Genomic DNA, 19528 nt, shown 5'->3' on the forward strand with positions numbered 1-19528 from the left:
CTATCTCTCTGAGATCTCTATAGTCAAATCAGAGGGCAACCTTTTGGATCAGAGCTCTGCTGAGCATACAGGGACGTGTAGGTGAAGAATCTTACTTCTTGCAGCATGGTTGGCTCTGAACACTATTATTATCATTATCATTATCATTATCATTATCATTATCATTATCACTGTTATTATTAGTAGTAGTATTGAAATTTATATACCACCCTTCATCAAGGTGGTTCACAAGATAAACTTACAGGATAAAAACACAAAATAAATAGTTAAAAGAAAACCAACCAAAGCAATAAACCCCAGAATTGTTGCTGGGGCCTGGGCTACTCTCTCATTGCATGTGATGGAGAGACATCCTTGCCCCATCTTGGCAGCAACGACTCTTAAAACAACCTATCTTTCTGCAATCCTCGTCATCTTAGAGCCTGGCTATGTGTTACATTCAAACATTCCATGTTTTGCTCATTTTAGGCCTTATTAATAGTTAACTGACTAAGGTATAGTCTGAAGGTACAGGAGCTCATAGCCTTACTTGAAGCTAAGCAGATCTAGGCCTGTCCAATGTTTGGATGGGAGACCATTGGCCAACTTCATGAATATTGTTTGATTTGAGAGCCGGTGTGGTGTAGTGGTTAGAGAGTCGGACTAGGACCTGGCAGACTAGGGTTCAAATCCCCACTCAGCCATGAACCTCACTGTGTGACTTTGGGCTAGTCACTGCCTCCCAGATTAACCTACCGTACAGGGATTTTGTAGAGGTTAACTGAGATGGGGGAGAACCATGTGCGTCACCCTGAGATCCTTGGAGACAAAGGTGGAATATAAATGTAATAAATAGTAATTATTGTGTGCCCCCCTTCCTCCTCTTGTGAAACGAGAGATGAAATAGATAAACAATGGACAGAGGTAAGTGGCCAGAAGTCCATGCACAAGAGGGACGTATTAATGGGCTGAGGGAACTCCGAGATTTACGGATGTAAAAATAAAGATAACGCAGGACAATAAGGAGAGGAAGCTAAGGGGAGGGGAACCACAAAAACAGCCTGAGGAATGAGCATGCTCAGGGGGCATGAAATGTTGATGGACTGTTGGGAGTGGGAAAATGGAATGGCGTGGCTGGGATCCTGAATGGGGAGAATGCCACACAACAACATGCCCTGATCATGAGCTTCCTTAGAGATTTCTGGCTAGCCACTCTAGGAAAAAGATTCGTGGGCTACACAGACCAGTGGTTGAATCCAGCACAGTTATTCCTATGTTCAGAAATACCCTATCACAGGGCACTGTTTTCAGTGCCAGAGCTCTTTCAGTCTCTAATTTGATAGCTGATGGACGACCGCTAACAACCTCAAGGCTTCTATATAAATTTACAACGACTCTCTAAGACCATTCTCCAGCCATTAAACACATTTCCAAAGCATTTCCAAGTTATATAATGCTTAGTGCATGGCAGCTTCATTAAAGTCAATGGAGCTGGTGCTTCTCTTGTATACAATTTTCACATTAAGGGAAAGAATGCTAAATTAGCCAGAACAGCAGCTTCTGAATTTCATAATGGCGTAAGGATTTGGGAGTTGCTCTGAATGTATCAGAGGTTGTTATTATAAGTGAGACTTGATGAAAATAAACACGTCTATTGTCTGGGGCCCGCGGCTTTGAGATGGTGCAAAAGGCTAAGACCGTTTGGCCACTTTTTAAAACAAAAAGCATGCCCATTTTTAAAAAAAGCGTTTTGCACATCGTCAACAAGCAGATTGGACAGGTGTCACTCATACACTGACAGACTTCTGGAACCAGGGGCAAATGTTAAGCGATGGGTGGACTGCCCCGTAACAAAAACTTGCCACATTATCACTGCTTCGGTGGTAATAATAATTGGACTGTTTTATGAGGGCTTTAAAAGGGGATTAGACAAATTCAGAAAGGATAAGGCTGTCAGTGACTACTAGTTATGATAGCTATATGTAAACTCCAGGATCAGAGGCCACAGGCCTCTGAATACTGGTTGCTAGGAAACGCAAGCAAGAGAGTGTTGTGTTTATGTCCTGCTTATACACTTCCCATTGGAATCGTTGGGCCACTGTGGGAAACAGCCCGTTGAGGTCGATGGGTCTTTGGTCTGACAAAGTACTGCTCCTCTTACATTCTTATGATGATGATGGGTAAGGTGAGGACAGGGGTGTGGACATGATGGGTATGGTGTGGCAAAAGTAGGCATGATACCCAGCTCTACCTCTCTTTCAAATTGGAACCAGTGAAGGTGGTGAAGGTCCTGTGTGAGTGTCTGGAGGCGGTTGGAGGATGGATGGTGGCTAACGGATTGAAGTTGAATCCTGACAAGACAGAAGTACTGTTTTGGGGGACAGGTGTGGAGGACGCCCTGGTCCTGAATGGGGTAACTGTGCCCCTGAAGGACCAGGTGTGCAGCTGTCTGTGGAGGTGCAGGTCAATTCTGTGTCCAGGGCAGCTGTCTAACAGCTCCATCTGGTACACAGGCTGAGACCCTACCTGCCCACAGACTGTCTCTCAAGAGTGGTGCATGCTCTGGTTATCTCCCGCTTGGACTGCTGTAATGCGGTCTATGTGGGGCTACCTTTGAAGGTGACATGGAAACTACAACTAATTCAGAATGCGGCAGCCAGACTGGTGACTGGGAGCGGCCGCCGAGACCACATAACATCAGTCTTGAAAGACCTACATTGGCTCTCAGTACGTTTCTGGGCACAATTCAAAGTGTTGGTTCTGACCTTTAAACCCCTAAACGGCCTCGGCTCAGTATACCTGAAGGAGCGTCTCCACCCCCATCTTTCAGCCCGGACACTGAGGTCCAGCTCTGAGGGCCTTCTGGCGTTCCCTCCCTACGAGAAGTGAGGTTACAGGGAACCAGGCAGAGGGCCTTCTCGGTAGTGGCACCTGCCCTGTGGATTGCCCTCCCATCAGATGTCAAGGAAATAAACAACTATCTGACTTTTAGAAAACATCTGAAGGCAGCCCTGTTAAGGGAAGTTTTTAATGACTGATGTTTTAATGTATTTTTAAGATTTTGTTGGAAGAATGCCCAGAGTGGCTGGGGAAACCCAGCCAGATGGGTGGAGTATAAATATATGATGATGATGATGACGATGATGATGATGATGTGGGTGTTTCTCTGCCTCTCCCCTGTGTCATCCAGTGAAGCTGAATGCTGGGGGATTGAGGACCAACAGTTGAACTGTGAAACTTATGTCCACATGATGTGGTGACCACTAACATCATGATGAAGTCACTGCCATACTGTTCTACAACAACTTTGCAAGGTACGCTGGATATCCCAAAGTCATCCAGCGAGTGGCTGATACAGTGGTACCTCGGGTTAAGTACTTAATTCGTTCCGGAGGTCCGTTCTTAACCTGAAACTGTTCTTAAACTGAAGCACCACTTTAGCTAATGGGGCCTCCTGCTGCCGCCGCGCCACCAGAGCACAATTTCTGTTCTCATCCTGAAGCAAAGTTCTTGACCTGAAGCAATATTTCTGGGTTAGCAGAGTCTGTAACCTGAAGCGTTTGTAACCTGAAGTGTATGTAACTCGAGGTACCACTGTACTTGAAACCAGGTTTCCCCACTCCAGCACATTAACTCTATCTAGCTGTTGCAAGATCTCTAGTATGAATCAAAATTATTACATAACAAAGTTCTTTTGGTTGCTTTCCTTTCTCTCTCCCCTAAAATTCCTTGTGCGTTTCTGCTTGTTTTACCCGAAACATCACCAACTAGTTTCATTCCCTGAGTACCATCATCTTTCATTTCCCTCTCATCCTCTCAGCAGTACATAAGAAATGTGCAGTACCAAGCAAGGTCCAAAATAAACCCTTTTTACATTTTCAACTTCACCGGACACCCACAAAATTATGAGATGCCAGCCAGGAAGCGGCTACAGATCTAGGTGACAAATCAAGGTAAGGAGAGTTTCAGAATCAGGCATTTGAAAACTGCAGATTCCAAGCCCTGCTGGTCACCAAGCGTTTGTCCAGCTCTGGAGGCGAGAGATAAGGAGGAAGGTTGTCAGCTGAGTTGGAGGGAAGTGGCTAGAATGGATTTCCTACCAAAAAACCCCCCAACCTGAGTCAGAATCCTTTTGTCTTGTCAGTGTGAAAGAACTACAGCGGCAGTGGCAGCAGATATTCACATGGCGGGGGGGGGGGGAAGGAGCATCATGTGCAGCTGCTACAAATAATAAAATTTCACAACTGAGTTGGAACTGCACCATAGCAATAAGGTAGGACAGGAAGAGCACCAGCCGTGAATCATTGCAAATGCACCTCTTGCTCCAAGGAAAATATACTCCATGTCTTCAGTGGCCCCAAGAGCCCAGCTGAGGCTGTGTGGAATGGCCATTTCTATGTACCTGCACCTCTATGCGGGCAACATTTACATGGTTAACCCAATTCTCATGACAGCTGTGGTCTGAAAAGGGTTGTCGCCACCATGGGAACTAAGGTAGAAGAAGAAGAAGAAGAGTTTGGATTTGATATCCTGCTTTATCGCTACCCGAAGGAGTCTCAAAGCGGCTAACATTCTCCTTTCCCTTCCTCCCCCACAACAAACACTCTGTGAGGTGAGTGAGGCTGAGAGACTTCAGAGAAGTGTGACTGGCCCAAGGTCACCCAGCAGCTGCATGTGGAGGAGCGGGGAAGCGAACCCAGTTCACCAGATTACGAGTCCACCACTCTTAACCACTACACCACACTGGCTCTCATACCTAGCTGTAGGTACGTGAACCATGCAAATGGTGCCTCCATACAGTGGCTGCAAATACTCTGGTGGTGGTCAAACATTAACACATAGTACCTGTAAAACAAAAATCCACATTATACCCCCCCCATCACCCAATAAACAAATAAATAATACAAAATTAATATCTCTTAGGAATGGATTAATTGCTCATTTTTTGTTTTTCTCAATATTCGATTTTTCTAACGTCCAGTTCAATTCACATTTCTGCAGCAGTTTGCATTTTTTATATATAAACAAGTACTCACAAGCTTGTCAGCATTTTAGTTCACAATTTATCCTAACACACACGCTTTCCGCCTACTTTTACCGGATATACACATTCTTGCAGGTGATGTTCCTTAAAGACAATGCACTTTGAATGCTATTTTCACCAATATATGCAAATTGTACATTTTTATCTTGAAAACCTGCACTACAAAAAGTGTGAATTTTGAAAAGCAGCTGTGTTTCAGTTCATTTATGGACTTGAGAAGTGAAAATTAGGGAGGTTTCTCCCCATTCCTAATATTTTTAGAAGTCAATATTTGCTAAGTGCAAGATATTCGTATGTTATATATTGTGTGATGCCCTTATAATCTAGAATCGAGTCCTTTAAAACTTGACAGCAGGGTTAACAGCTGCCCTAGGAGCACTGTTCTGCGGTGACCTACTGGTCTATTTAAGCACCAGACACCACAGAACCGAACTCTACTCTGTGAAATCCCTCGATAAATATTAGCCATTGCAGACAGCCCTAGCGCAGATTTGTGCCAAATTTCTTCAAAGCGTTTGGTCCAACTTCAGCAACCACAACCCTGTTTCCCTTCCAAAGAAATCTTTTCAGGGAGATGTATCAAGGATGAAGTAAAGGAAAATAAGAAATCAGAAGGGGGAAAGACAACACATCAAAACACAAGTAAAAGGAGACCATTGCAAAAGCAGTTCTAGCAAAAGAAAGACATGTGGTTCCTTAACAGACTGGGAATTGTGGGTCTGAATAAACAAGCAAAGCTCTGCTTGTTTACATTGGACATTTGCATTGGACTTGCATTCTGAATCCTGCTTTGAAAATTTCAAGTAATCGCCAGGTTGCATTTTAGTTACCACTTGACTGGCAGAATAAAGTCATGTGTACATAGCACGAGAATAACATTTAAGAAGTGGACTCATGCTTGCGAAAATGCTATCTGACATTATATTTATGGTGGCATGTAAGCCTGAGAAAACCTTTTAATTTTTTTTTTTTAAAAAAAACCAACAACACCTGATCAAGCCTGTGGCACATTCACCAATCCGCATTCAATATGTGGCGGTGACTTATTTTGACACCTGTCTCAGAGTTTCTGAAGAAATGGGAGCTAGGAAAAAACAACAGAGGACCCCCCCCCAATACACACATTTGGTCATACCTGGACTCGTGAGTGCGCCAAGGGCACCGGTTGTTGTGGAGAGAGGATTTGCATTGGTGGTGGTAGCTGAGGTTTGGGCGGCGGCAGCGGCGGCTGCTAGAGTTGCCAAATTCTGTAGCTGTAAAGCATTCATTCCTGCAGAAAGAGCATAAAAGGAAACTGCAGCGGTGAGCTTGATTACAAAATTCAAATGACATTTTTGTTTCAAATGAACATAGCTGGGAGCCTCCACCTTATCCTGTTCTTGGATGGACAAAACAGGGCAATGCCGACATTCCCTTTACCAATAATAAAAGAGATAGAAAAAGAAAAGTCTTCTCCACCTGTGAGTTCCATCATTATTGAGGATAAAGGTTCTGTATAGTTTTAAATGAGCTGGTCATTTGCTGTGCAGTGGCTTTGCACATTCGTTTTTCCAGGCTACGATGCTTTTTATGGTTTTCTTTGTATTTGTTATGTTTGCACTCGTTGTTGTTGCTAACCCACCAATAAAATGTACCCCAAATAGATTTACATTTATACCCTGTAATCCACCTGTGACAAACCAACTCTCACTTGCTCCCCATAAGGTTCAACCATCTACTCTAGCTTTCTCTATGCTGCCTGGTGAGAGCTTTCTGAGTTCTGAGGGAGCGATATTTCTCAATCCTGCTAGCTGAGATCCATTGTGCTAGAGAGAGAACAAGGATTCGACTTTCACCCTGTCTCCCTAGCTGTGGCCCCTTCTTCCCACTAACGACACAGAAACAACCAAATTTGGGTGGCTCAGAGTTGCCTGTCGAAGTGTGCATCAAATAACATAATGCAGCCCTTTTCAAACGCCCAGTAAGCTTCATGATTCAGTTATGGCAAGCTTCCCATTTCTACATTTTCCCACTGGTAAAGATAAAATGAAAGCGTTGCAGACGAAGTCAGAGCCTGCCCTGTCAGAAGGCCAATAGATCAGTACGGCACTATCTATAGCGACAGTTTTTGCCAAAGACAGTTCTTGATGGGAGACTCCACTGGGAAACAGAATTATCAGGTACGTTCTGGCCACATATGTAGTAATGACTTGGGCACTGGGGGGAGCCAAAGGCTTTCAGTGATATTTCAAGCAGGTTTCTTAGGCTACTTAAGAAGTGGTAAACTTAATAATAACCTGCAGAAACAACAACGGCTAGAAGATGAAGACCTCACGCTGCATTTTAAATAGTTGAGAAATAATTGGTGTGTGTGGTTGTTCTTTACAGGCACAGAGATGATGCAAAATTATAAGAACCTGGGGGGGGGGGAGTCCTGAATGTTTTTAGGTGTGATGCTAGGAAGCAGATTGTGCAAAGAACTTGGCATCAGACAAGATGCAACCATCCTCAGTGGGACTTGGCATTAGTTCAGCATGAAGATCTAGCAGATGCTGCTATGGGCTTAATATAGTTGGAGGCATGAGAGCAGGATACTTAGAAAATCACTTTTCTCCATCTGTGTCTGCCAATATGGTAAAATCTTCAACGGAGACCTTTCTTCAGGTACCTGCATGAGGACCGACTCTGGAGGTGCCCCAGTCATGGAATAATCTTCCAGGGCGGTTACTAAGGAAGAAATCTTATCTGATGTGTACACGCCAGAATGAGTGAGGCTGTGATACCTTGGATGGAAGATTCCTGTTCTTAGTTAAAATGTGAAGCTCCACTCAATAATTGCATAGCCCCTTCTGCAACTAGGGATGGATGGAAATGCCAATTCTGATTTTCTCAGTTTCTCATTTTTCCATTCTTAAAATCAGTTCTCAATGTTTCCTCAGCAATTAGCATACAGTGGTACCTTGGGTTAAGTACTTAATTCGTTCCAGAGGTCCGTACTTAACCTGAAACTGTTCTTAACCTGAAGCACCACTTTAGCTAATGGGGCCTCCTGCTGCTGCTGCGCCGCTGGAGCACAATTTCTGTTCTCATCCTGAAGCAAAGTTCTTAACCTGAAGCAATATTTCTGGGTTAGCAGAATCTGTAACCTGAAGCGTATGTAACCTGAAGAGTATATAAAACCCGAGGTACCACTGTATATATATATCTACGAAAGCAAATATATATATATATATATATATATATATATATATATATATATGCAGGTTTTGGTGTCTTCGGGTGTCTTCCCGTGTAAGAGTCGGGGTGTCTGTGCGACGTTTCGACGAGGTCTCACTCGTCATCTTCAGGCTGGTGCTTTCGGCTTCTTGTTACTGGAACAGAGCAGAGTCTGGTGTTTGAGTTCCTATAAATACTGTTGAGGGGTGTGGTGTATAGCCTCCAACGTTCTGGGCAAAGAGGAAGTTCCTAGATTAGTGTGCCTTTTCTTCTTTTGTTCCTTAATTACTTGAGGGATATCTTGAGTGATTTCATGAGTGATATTCTGAATACCACTGGGTGGGTCATTAAGTGTAGATTAGTTGCTAAAGCTTTTGTGTCTTGACCTCTTGAGCTTGTGAAGAGTTTTTCTGAGAAGATGGCTGTGCTGCATTTAGTTGTGCTCTGGCTTGGCTTCGTGTATAGGGGCGAGCTGTGGTTCTGTGCCTTGTGCCAGCCAGATCTGTGTAGGGATTGCAGGGGGGTGCAGCATCCGGAGGTGCCACTATAGTTTGGCTACTGGATGGAGTCTGTAATATGTCTGTGGAGAGGGTCTGGTTTTGGGTCTGGTGTGGTTGATTGGTGACGGCGTTCTGTGTGCCTCTGGTTCTGGTGTCGGTTTTTGTGGGGAGGGCTAATTTCCAGATGTCTGGCAGGCGGGACGTGTCGTCACGCTTGTTCATGTTGTGAGGGTGTTTCTCTATCTCGATGGCTTCCATGATTATTCTCTTGTGGTGATGTTCCATGTTAAAGAGCAATTTGGAATCTGCAAAATTAATTTCGTGTCCTGTTTCTTTCATGTGTTGGAATCCCTACACAGATCTGGCTGGCACAAGGCACAGAACCACAGCTCGCCCCTATACACGAAGCCAAGCCAGAGCACAACTAAATGCAGCACAGCCATCTTCTCAGAAAAACTCTTCACAAGCTCAAGAGGTCAAGACACAAAAGCTTTAGCAACTAATCTACACTTAATGACCCACCCAGTGGTATTCAGAATATCACTCATGAAATCACTCAAGATATCCCTCAAGTAATTAAGGAACAAAAGAAGAAAAGGCACACTAATCTAGGAACTTCCTCTTTGCCCAGAACGTTGGAGGCTATACACCACACCCCTCAACAGTATTTATAGGAACTCAAACACCAGACTCTGCTCTGTTCCAGTAACAAGAAGCCGAAAGCACCAGCCTGAAGATGACGAGTGAGACCTCGTCGAAACGTCGCACAGACACCCCGACTCTTACACGGGAAGACACCCGAAGACACCAAAACCTGCATTCCTGTACCCGTGAAAATCTACGAAAGCATATATATATATATATATATATTTACACACACACACACACACACACACACACACACATATATATATATATATATATATATATATATATATATATATATAAATTTCTCCTAATTTTTCTCTACAGATTTGGCCAATTTTGCAAAGTGCTTTTCACTAACACAACACATTTTATATGTCCTTGTCACCAACGCATGCACATTCTACCCCAGCACATCTATTTTTTGCACACATGACCTGGCTGGATACTGAACGGAAGAACTTAAGAAGAGACTGTTGGATCAGGCCAACGGCTCATCTAGTCCACCCTCCTGTTCTCACAGTGGCCAACTAGAGGCCTATGAGAAGTCTGCAAGCACGACCTGAGTGCATAAGCCCTCTGTCCAGCTGCAATTCCCAGAAACTGGTATTCAGAGGCATGATGCCTTAGACAGTGAAGGGCGAACACAGCCACCATGGTTAGTAGCCGCAGATAGCCTGGTCCTCCACGAATTTGCCTAACCCTCTTTTTAAGCCATCTAAGTTGGAGGCCATCAGGTGTGTTTTCCTTTTCTTACTTTAAAGCAGCCTTTCTCGATCTGTGGGTCCCCAGATGTTGTTGGACTACAACTCCCATCATTCCTAGCCAGCATGACCAGCAGTCAGGGATGATGGGAGTTGTAGTCCAACAACATTTGGGGACCCGCAGGTTGAGAACCGCTGCTTTAAAGGGTAGTTTCTGGTACTCCTGATTGCGGAGGAAAATGGAAAATGAAGATTGTGGAAAAGAAGAGGAGGGGAAATAAAAACAAAAATGAAAGCAAAGCAACCTGCAAAGGAGTCAGACCATTGGTCATCGAGCTCAGTGTTATTTGCATAGTCTGACAGTGGCTCTCCGGGGTTCAGACAGGAGCTTTTCTCAGCGCTGCCTGGAGATACCAGAGATTAAATCTTGTACGCAAAGCCAAGTGCTCCACCTCTGAGCTACCGTACTTTTTTGTGTATAAGACGCCCCCATGTAAAAGACACCCCCTCTTTTTTCCGGACTCCAAAGTGAGAAAATGGGGGGAGATTGCCCAGACTTGAGCTTTTTTTGGGCAACGCAACAGCAAATCGCACACACATCGGCAAAGCTACCAATCGTCTGCACGCTTGCCAAGAGCAAGCACCAATCGCCCGCCCAATTGCCACAGCAGCCAATAGCCAACGGACCTTGCAGCACCCACCAATCACCCGCAAAAAAACGCCACGGAAAATATCCCGCTCGCAGCAGCCACCAATCGCCCATCCCACCTCTCCACTATCTGTGTACATAAGACGACACCAAGTTTTTGGCATAATATTTTAATACTAGGTTTTGAGGCCTAACCTGTTGACCCTTTTTTTTAATATGCTCGGGCTTTGGCTCTTATTTTGGGTTGTTGTACTGGAGTTCTTTGTGTTTGAATTCTCCAACAGCTTAAATAGCTTTGAGAAATTCATTTTTCCATTTTCGGCGTCTCATTTTAACATTCTTAGGCTTCTTCTTCTTGTGCATTGAACATTTTCCCTTTAAGGAAGATTTCTTGGGGGCAAGTGGTTTTTCCACCTGGCCTGGTTTAGTTCTAGTTGTTTTTCTATTTTCCGCTCCTCACTGGATTATATTTTAATACAATAACCTAGTCTTATACACTGAAAAATACGGTAATTTCTAAGGCAATGCAATGATTTCCCAGCCCTTGGAAGGGACTGCATTGTACTTTCGCGGGCCGCACTTGCTGCCTGTCTCGCATTCCTGAACCTGCACTTTTCACATTGCACCCCGGGTGTTTGGTTCCCCCTCCCCACCGCCTTTCCCTTACATCCCACAGCAGAGCCGGACAGAAAATAATGTGATCCTTTTTCTTTGAAACTGTTGAACATTCCACAAACGCAGCACTCTCTGAAGAAATGCAAATCACTCAAAACTCTAAAGCACAGCCTGATAGACAGAGTGGCGCAAACAGCCGCGCACACCCCTTCTGCCTTCTGGGAATAAGCTGCTGGAAACTAAAGAACTCTTAATCTTCATGATGCGAGAAAAACGTCGCGAATAAAAGTGGAATCTGACTCCGCGTTCGGTAATCTGTATCTACCAGTAAGCTAACAAAACTTGCCCAATATTACGGACAGCAAGAATCCCAACTTTGATTTTGCAGCTTGGCAGATTAAAAATACAATTAAATTATGTTCATAACAGATGCACAATATGCCTGTTTGAAATGTAATATTTTTTTTTTAAAAAAACCTCAACAACAACATATTTATAAGGAAGAGGGGCCATGAAAATTTAATTTAATGTTCACCTTAGGTAATTTCATGTCTTATTGTTCAGAGCAATTACCATAAATCTACATATCAATAAGCACGAACAGATGTCAGTTGTTACAGCCGCTTGCCAATCAGGCCTGTTAAAAACTGGCAGATGGATGGCTGCAAAACCCTCTCATAAGGCCCATTAGCACATTCACAGGAAAGCCATGTAGCACCACTGCAGAGTCACTCATGCAGGCTGGTTAAAATACAAGCACAATCGGAGATCTGAGATTATTATTATTTTATCTCACAACTTGAGTTGTGATACCTGCAAGGCAATCTGTGACCACCCACTCAAGAACCTAGCCCAGGCATGTTCAAAGTCTGGCCCGATAGAAAGTTTCATCCGGCCCCACAGGCAAGTCCGTTTATGGTTGTTGCATCCACGTGCTGTTGTTGTTGTTGTTTAGTCGTTTAGTCGTGTCTGACTCTTCGTGACCCCATGGACCAGAACACGCCAGGCACTCCTGTCTTCCACTGCCTCCTGCAGTTTGGTAAAGCTTATGTTAGTAGCTTGGAGAACACTGTCCAACCATCTCGTCCTCTGTCGTCCCCTTCTCCTTGTGCCCTCCATCTTTCCCAACATCAGGGTCTTTTCCAGGGAGTCTTCTCTTCTCAGGAGGTGGCCAAAGTACTGGAGCCTCAGCTTCAGGATCTGTCCTTCCAGTGAGCACTCAGGACTGATTTCCTTAAGAATGCATAGGTTTGATCTTCTTACAGTCCATCTTCTTAGAGCCTCCTCCAGCACCACAATTCAAAAACATCAATTCTTCGGCGATCAGCCTTCTTTATGGTCCAGCTCTCACTTCCATACATCACTACTGGGAAAACCATAGCTTTAACTATCCACATGCTATGGATAGCCTACCCTCCCGCTGCATGCTGGCATCCATTGTCCGGCTCTAGGACCCTGTTATAGCGGTGGACTGTTGCTGTTGTCCGGCTACTGCTCTGCTCGCACAGGCGCCCATCTCTGAGTGGCCCGCTTAGACGTCCTGTTCTTTATACGTCCCTCTGATTGGCTAGCAAAGGCACCCCACTCTTTATCCATCCCGCTGATCGTTCTGCGTTCTGCTCTCTCTTCCGCCCAACATTAGGTTCTTGTTGCCGCCCTCTGTTAATGTCCTGCTCCCATCCACCGTTCTGCTTGCTCTCTGTTCTGCCTGCTCAACCATTCCAATCCTAAAAAGGTCACCAACTTCAACTTCAACCCTAAAAAAAGCTCAATAAAATGGTTGGCCCTCATGCATGTTCACTTCATCAAATCCGGCCCTCTTTGAAAAAAGTTTGGACACTCCTGACCTAGCCCCCAAAGCAGAGACTGGCCACTGGCTGGTAGTTAAGATTTTCCAATTCCAGGGGAAACTTCTTGAGGAGTAGTTTTAGCCTCCCTCAAGCAGGCAGGGCAATCTGCAACCACCCACTCAAGAACCTAGCCCAGGCATGTCCAAAGTCCAAAATTTGAATTATGGTGCTGGTGGAGACTCTTGAGAGTCCCATGGACTGCAAGAAGATCAAACCTATCCATTCTGAAGGAAATCAGCCCTGAGTGCTCACTGGAAGGACAGATCCTGAAGCTGAGGCTCCAATACTTTGGCCACCTCATGAGAAGAGAAGACTCCCTGGAAAAGACCCTGATGTTGGGAAAGATGGAGGGCACAAGGAGAAGGGGACGACAGAGGACGAGATGGTTGGACAGTGTTCTCGAAGCTACCAGCATGAGTTTGACTAAACTGCGGGAGGCAGTGGAAGACAGGAGTGCTTGGCATGCTCTGGTCCATGGCGTCATGAAGAGTCGGTCACGACTAAACGACTAAACAACAACAGCAACAAGCAGGCAGGGACCGCCACTTCTTGCAGGAAGGCATTAATTGCCTCGCTGCTAGTGTTTAGCATCTAATAAGGGCAAGGGTCCTGAGCACAAGTGGTCGCCCTGATCGATCCAAGCACCTTGTCCACATCCTTGAACCTTACAAACTGAAACTCATTCAACACAACAGGACTGAACAGGGCTCTGGACACCCCTTGAACATCCAGATTCTGCTGTAACAGAAGAGTCAGGATCCCGGGGGATGCAAGCGATTTCCTCCTCAAAATGCTTTGCAAATGGGTCACAGTGAGCTGCTGTCAGTTCTGCAACCTCTTTTGGGCCAGACTCCATTCAGGGAGACTTCTTGCCCTGTTTTAAGCCACAAATCACTATTTCCCAAGTGATAATGCTTATCAGGCACAATTGACCAGCCACTGGCTGTGGTAGCATTTAGTCTAACCACAGACCATTTTTCAGGTCGCTTTCACAATACCTTAATTCTATCCGACTTTGATTTAAAGGGAGGGAAAGGAAACAATATTGCATCAATTCCCCTCCCCTAAAAAAAAAAACACCACACACACAGACCTGTTACTTTTGTAGTCTTTCTTCTTTCAGAGAATAATGTAGGCATTCACACAAATTGGGCAAAACAGCTAAAACAATAAGCACAATATTGCATACTTTGGCAGGACAATCCTTTCGTTTCCTTAGAAAACTTTTCTTAACAACACCAGCCAAAGACACAGAGTTAGGATTGCCTCTGGGGACACACAAGTGTCTAGGAGTTTGTTTTCAGTACCAGAACTGAGCTCACACAAAAATCCACAACCTGGTCACCCCAAAATGTCCATCATTTCAGCCTAATTTAAGTGGGAAAATTCATTTTGTTGTTGCTATTGTTGAACAACTGGGAACCAGAAAGCAATGCCAATCTACTACTAAACACCGCCCAGAGATCTAATCTATGTTGTGCACATCATTTCCTAAAATGATTTGCAGTAGTGGCACCAACGTTTCCTTTTATTTGTCACTTTAAGGAAGGCAAAGAGGGAGGGAGGCGGCAGTGGAAGAAATGACCAGCAGAACTGGAAGATAATAATCTGGCAAAATGAAACCGAAAAGGGGCTCCATATTGCAAGTTGGTGTTGAGGAAGTTTGGAAAAGTTGAAGTCTATGTCAAGAGACCACTGGTAGCAAACTGGCAGAGACGGCAGTAAAATGTGGGGATCGGAAGAACCGGTCTCAAGCTGTTCCAACAATGGGCCATAATTCCGGCGACACAGTATGGCTGTACTTGTATTAGACAGGAAAATCTCCAGCACCGTTTCTCTCTTCCGTCGCTTCATTCTTCATTCATTCTACAGGGCTAACCAAAGCCAAACATTACCGGCAGCCTTTAAAGCTCAAAGCCAGTTCCAAAAAACGCCAACTGTGAAAATGTTGTTTATCGTATTAAGATATATTTTTGATGACGGGGAAAGAAAAAAAACCTGTGCTAGATTATGAGTGTAACATAATAGAAGCCGCAAGTGCTTGCCAACGGATCTGAGCCAGAGAAAATAACTCAGAGATATTGTCATCTGTGGGCCAATTTATATTGTCAGACAGCGGATTCTGCATTAGTCTCTGGTGCCAGTGCAATAATGGCATATTGTAAGGATGAAGCGCACAGTGCCAATGGGGAGTAGCTCATCTCTTTTTCATAGGCGTACTTCAAGATCCATTCAAAAGCAAAGCATTAATAAAAGAAGAAAAAGGAGGAGGAGGAGGAGGAGGAGGAGAAAAGGGAGGAACCGTGGATAGCTTAAGCCCTTTCCTGCGTTGCGAGGCTGGAGGGAAGCACCACTAATTTGCTGATTTAGTCAGAGCATAATTAAAAATAAACTACCACGCCAATTTGATGACAATGGGGCTAAGGGAGGGGTTTGTGCTTTTGTGAGAAATGTTAAACAAACCGTGCAGAGGGGCAGCAAATAGGCTTTCAACACTTTTGCATGGCAGGCGCAATGCGCATCTGTGCTCATAACACAATCCTCTCACACCACGTTAAGTTAGCATGGTGGGTCACCCAGCTGGAACGACCTTTTATTAATCACTATACATTGGTTACTACCAGCACACAGTTCATTACTGAGCAGCCGTCCACCTAAATGCCTTTCAAGTTATCCTTTGTCTTCCTTGCTTTCCAGTTACTTTCTTTTGCTTCTTCCCTTCTTCCCCTCCCCGGTCCTGGACCAAACGATTATGTGCTTTAAAATAAAACAAAACAAAACTATACCCTTCTTTGTAATGTTGCAGGATACTTCTTTCTGAAATCCAAAAGGTCTTTAGTTAGTTTCCAGTGGCTGTAAACGGGCACCAGGGCACATGTCATCAAAAGGTAGGTTCTGTAATTTCAGATGCCCTTAAGAATGTCACGACGTTCTTATACCTGTTTCTTATTATCGAAGTTGCCCGAGACTATCATGAACTTGTTTGCACAGAACTCGCAAACACTTCTCACCGAATTCTCTCTGTTGGAATATGCATCAAGAGCTACAAAACAGGAGCAAGGAGGAGCAGGTCTCCCGACCACTAGGTGTTAGCATGGGTGAGCGGCCAAGAAAAGGAGAACAGGGGCTATTTTGCACACTTCCTTCTTTTAGACATACTCATAAATACACACTTTAAAGATACTTAAAAGCTTATACCAACACTTCCTGCTCTCCAAATCCAGCGATTCCCTATATGCTATCGATGTCTCTCCCCGGCTTGGATTTTCAGAGCATAGGGAAACTGTGGGACAAGCAATGGCTAGAGGACAATGCTACATGGATGAAGTGGAATGTGAGAGCCCGACTGCAGCAAAGCTCTTTTTAACATTGCTTGCTAAGAGACAACTCTGGAAACAAAAGGCAACTGACTGCAGAACAGAAACCGGAGGAGACATTTCAAACTGATTCAGCACAAGACGATAGGCATCGCTTGCGCACCCTGAAGCATCAAGCCATATGCTTAAATTTAAGGTGCTTCCAGACAGAGGATTAATATTGGAAATGGGTCACAGAGAAGTAACTGACAATAGGTGTTGGTTTTTGTTTTAACTTCGCAGGTTTGACTGTGGAAAGCAGGGGTGCCCAAAGTTTTGTCAAAGAGGGCCAGATTTGATGAAGGGAACATGCGCGAGGGCTGCCCAAAGCTGTTTTTTTAAAAAAACCATTTAACCCCAAAGGATTTGACCCCAGGATATACAGTGGTACCTCTGGTTGTGAATGGGATCCGTTCCAGAGGCCCGTTCGCAACATGAAAGTAACGCAACCCGCAGTGGCGCATCTGTGCGTGCGCAGGTTGTGATTCACCGTTTCTGCACATGACGTTATTTTGCACTTCTGCGCATGCACAAGCAGCAAAACCCAGAAGTAACCCTTTCCAGTACTTCTGGGTTGCCGTGGGACTTAACCTGAAAGAACGTAACATGAAGTGGACGTAACATGAGGTATGACTGTATAGTGCCATGTGGGCCAGATTAAATCAACTGGCAGGCCAGATTAGGCCCCCAAAACGGATTTTGGACATGCCTGGTGGAAAGAGTAAATTTGGGTAAAATGTTGGTGCTGGGGGTAGCATTTTGATGCTACTGGTACCCTCAAACACTGCAAAAACTTTTGCATGCGTGAGCAGTACCCATGCAACAACAAACACCCACGTGGAAGCTCTCTTAAGTGGCTGGATATTCTTAAAACCCCGTGGGGACAGAGCTCAAACGACAAAGAAGCAACACGAAAGGAGGAGGGGGAAAAAGAAGAAATGGATTAACAAGAAAGCCTCAACTCACCAGCCATTTGTTGAATGCCGCTGAAGGCACCCAAATTACTGGAGGAGGTTGCTTGCTGCAGAAGCTGCAAATTAACAACAACAACAACAACATTAATGAGGTTAATAATGCAACAAGTTAAAGATTAAAACAAAATTATCTGAATCAAATTAAATTTGGGATACTTATAGTTTCCTTTACATTTATACAGTCTCTTGCTTCTGCCTGGTGTTGAAATGAAGGTCCCCAGAGTCGATGCTGTAAATCCATATTAATGTCTAATCTCTATTAAGAAACACACAGACACTGGGGAAACTCAATAACATTGCTGCTTTAAAACAATTAATCAATTTACTCTTTTTAACAGCCAGGTGTTAAATCTATTTCAGCCCGACGTAGCGTGACTAATCATTGCCCTCTGCAGTCTAGCAGTTACCATAACTCATCTCCGTCAATCACAGTCTATTTTTCCACCTCCCCACTTAAAACAGAGGCTTATCGCTTGGGCATCTTTTGTGGTGTATGTTCAGGTAAGAGTGCACAACTTTGCTTCATCCAGCATGCCTGAGGGGAAATGCTAAGTCAAAGGGCCTGAGGACCCCGTGCTGAATAGTATTTTGGGCACCCCTTAAAATAAGGAGCCCCTCTTTCTCCCAGAACTGCATTTCCTCAGGCAAACCAAAGAAGCCACGCAGAGCGCTATGCGCACAGATGCATGCTTACTACCTGACGACTGCGACATCAGGTGGTGACCTGCATGTGTGAACGGCCCACTAGAGACATGACACCACAAACAGAACATTTATGGCGATGCAAATGCGTTGTTTTTTCAATGGATACAATTCACATATACAAGTCGTTCAGTGTACAGACATCAAGTGTACAGATATTCAGGCATGTGCAGACCAGGCTCTAGCGACAGATATGCACAGATCCAGACATTCTTACCCCAAAAGGGATATAGGTACTGCTCGTGTTATGCAAAAAAGTCATATGGTGTGGTGAGGCAACATCTTTCACAGGGCCATTGAATCATAGAATTGTAGAACTGGAAGGGACACCATGGGTCATCTAGTCTAACCCCTCCGCAATGCATTCCACAGTTTGGAATGTTAAGCTGTATACAAGCTCCATTCATGCCTTCTTCACGCACACAACATTTCCCTGTTGACTGTGGAGCTGGGACAAGCTTTAAGCCCCCTACATTGCACCTGCGTTTAGAATTAATTGCACCTTGCACATGGATGTTTGCAGAGAAATCCCTACGATTAAGCCAGCACCTACGTGGGTGTAGAGGCTCTGCGTGACTGAGACGACTGCACAGTCACGGAGAGCGGGTTCGTATGAGCAGATGCACGGGTAGAGGGCTTCCTCTGCAGAAAATCAAGTGCAGCATGCAATTATTGCAGAAAGTAGCTGTGATATTATGGGGGCTGGAAGCGCAACCTTGCTCCGCTGTCACCATGGAAATGCAGCACATCTGAGTAATGTGTGAATTGGGCTGCTGCCTTTCAAGGTAAGCAAAATTCTTCATCAGGAAGCCGCCTCCTCAGACAATGAAAAGACGATCCCCTGCAAAGATATCGCCGACCCATTTTTGCACCGTTTTCTACTGGAGCGGCAACTGTCTGTATCAACACAGTAAAGGAGCATCTGCTATGATCTGAACCTGGGGGAAAGGAGGATTTTAAAGGCATTCAGCACAAGACCAAACCATTCTGAGAGGGGCTGTGGGCTTAACTTCACACACAGCTATGTGTATTCCCTGCTTGCATTTCCTTTAAAAAAACCAAAACAAATTCATGCTTCTAGTCCTTCCTACTGTGAGAATAGGTTTAACATGGTTTGGATCCATCCACTCAGTTAGGTGAACTCGGCTCCTATCGAAACCTGTGGGAACAACTTATTTCACCGATTTCACTTTGAACTAAGGCCAACTAACATAGCCTGGATCCAACGCAATATTTGGATAATGCAAACCTGAGAAGCTAGGGGGATGGAGGAAGGGTGGCTGAGTGGTTAGGAGTGGGAGGTCCAATACAGGCT

At 44.6% G+C, this 19528-nt stretch overlaps 1 protein-coding gene and 1 long non-coding RNA gene across 31 annotated transcripts in view; one reads left to right on the forward strand and one right to left on the reverse strand.

Annotated features, from left to right (window-relative positions):
* The window catches only part of CELF2 (CUGBP Elav-like family member 2), a 543470-nt gene that overhangs the window by 27033 nt on the left and 496909 nt on the right, over window positions 1-19528 (reverse strand). For 15 of the 29 annotated variants that reach the window (XM_082238990.1, XM_082238994.1, XM_082238992.1 and 12 more), the window contains 2 exons: window positions 17504-17567; window positions 6159-6293 (listed from right to left, as the gene is read on the reverse strand). In XM_082238990.1, the coding sequence (XP_082095116.1) occupies window positions 6159-6293; window positions 17504-17567 (199 nt within the window). Of the gene's footprint in view, window positions 1-6158; window positions 6294-17503; window positions 17568-17683; window positions 17768-19528 lie in introns of all 29 variants that reach the window. The other 14 variants (XM_082238976.1, XM_082238999.1, XM_082238980.1 and 11 more) reach the window with 1 other exon arrangement.
* Window positions 169-5983, forward strand: LOC309541506. 2 transcript variants are annotated; one of them, XR_014223771.1, is made up of 2 exons: window positions 169-2164; window positions 3170-5983. It is a non-coding gene; the product is annotated as an uncharacterized lncRNA (long non-coding RNA). The 2 variants fall into 2 exon arrangements; XR_014223772.1 differs by having other exon boundaries at window positions 169-2159.

Source organism: Podarcis vaucheri (assembly GCF_965113315.1).
Source record: "Podarcis vaucheri genome assembly, chromosome: 10".
Taxonomy (NCBI): domain Eukaryota; kingdom Metazoa; phylum Chordata; class Lepidosauria; order Squamata; family Lacertidae; genus Podarcis; species Podarcis vaucheri.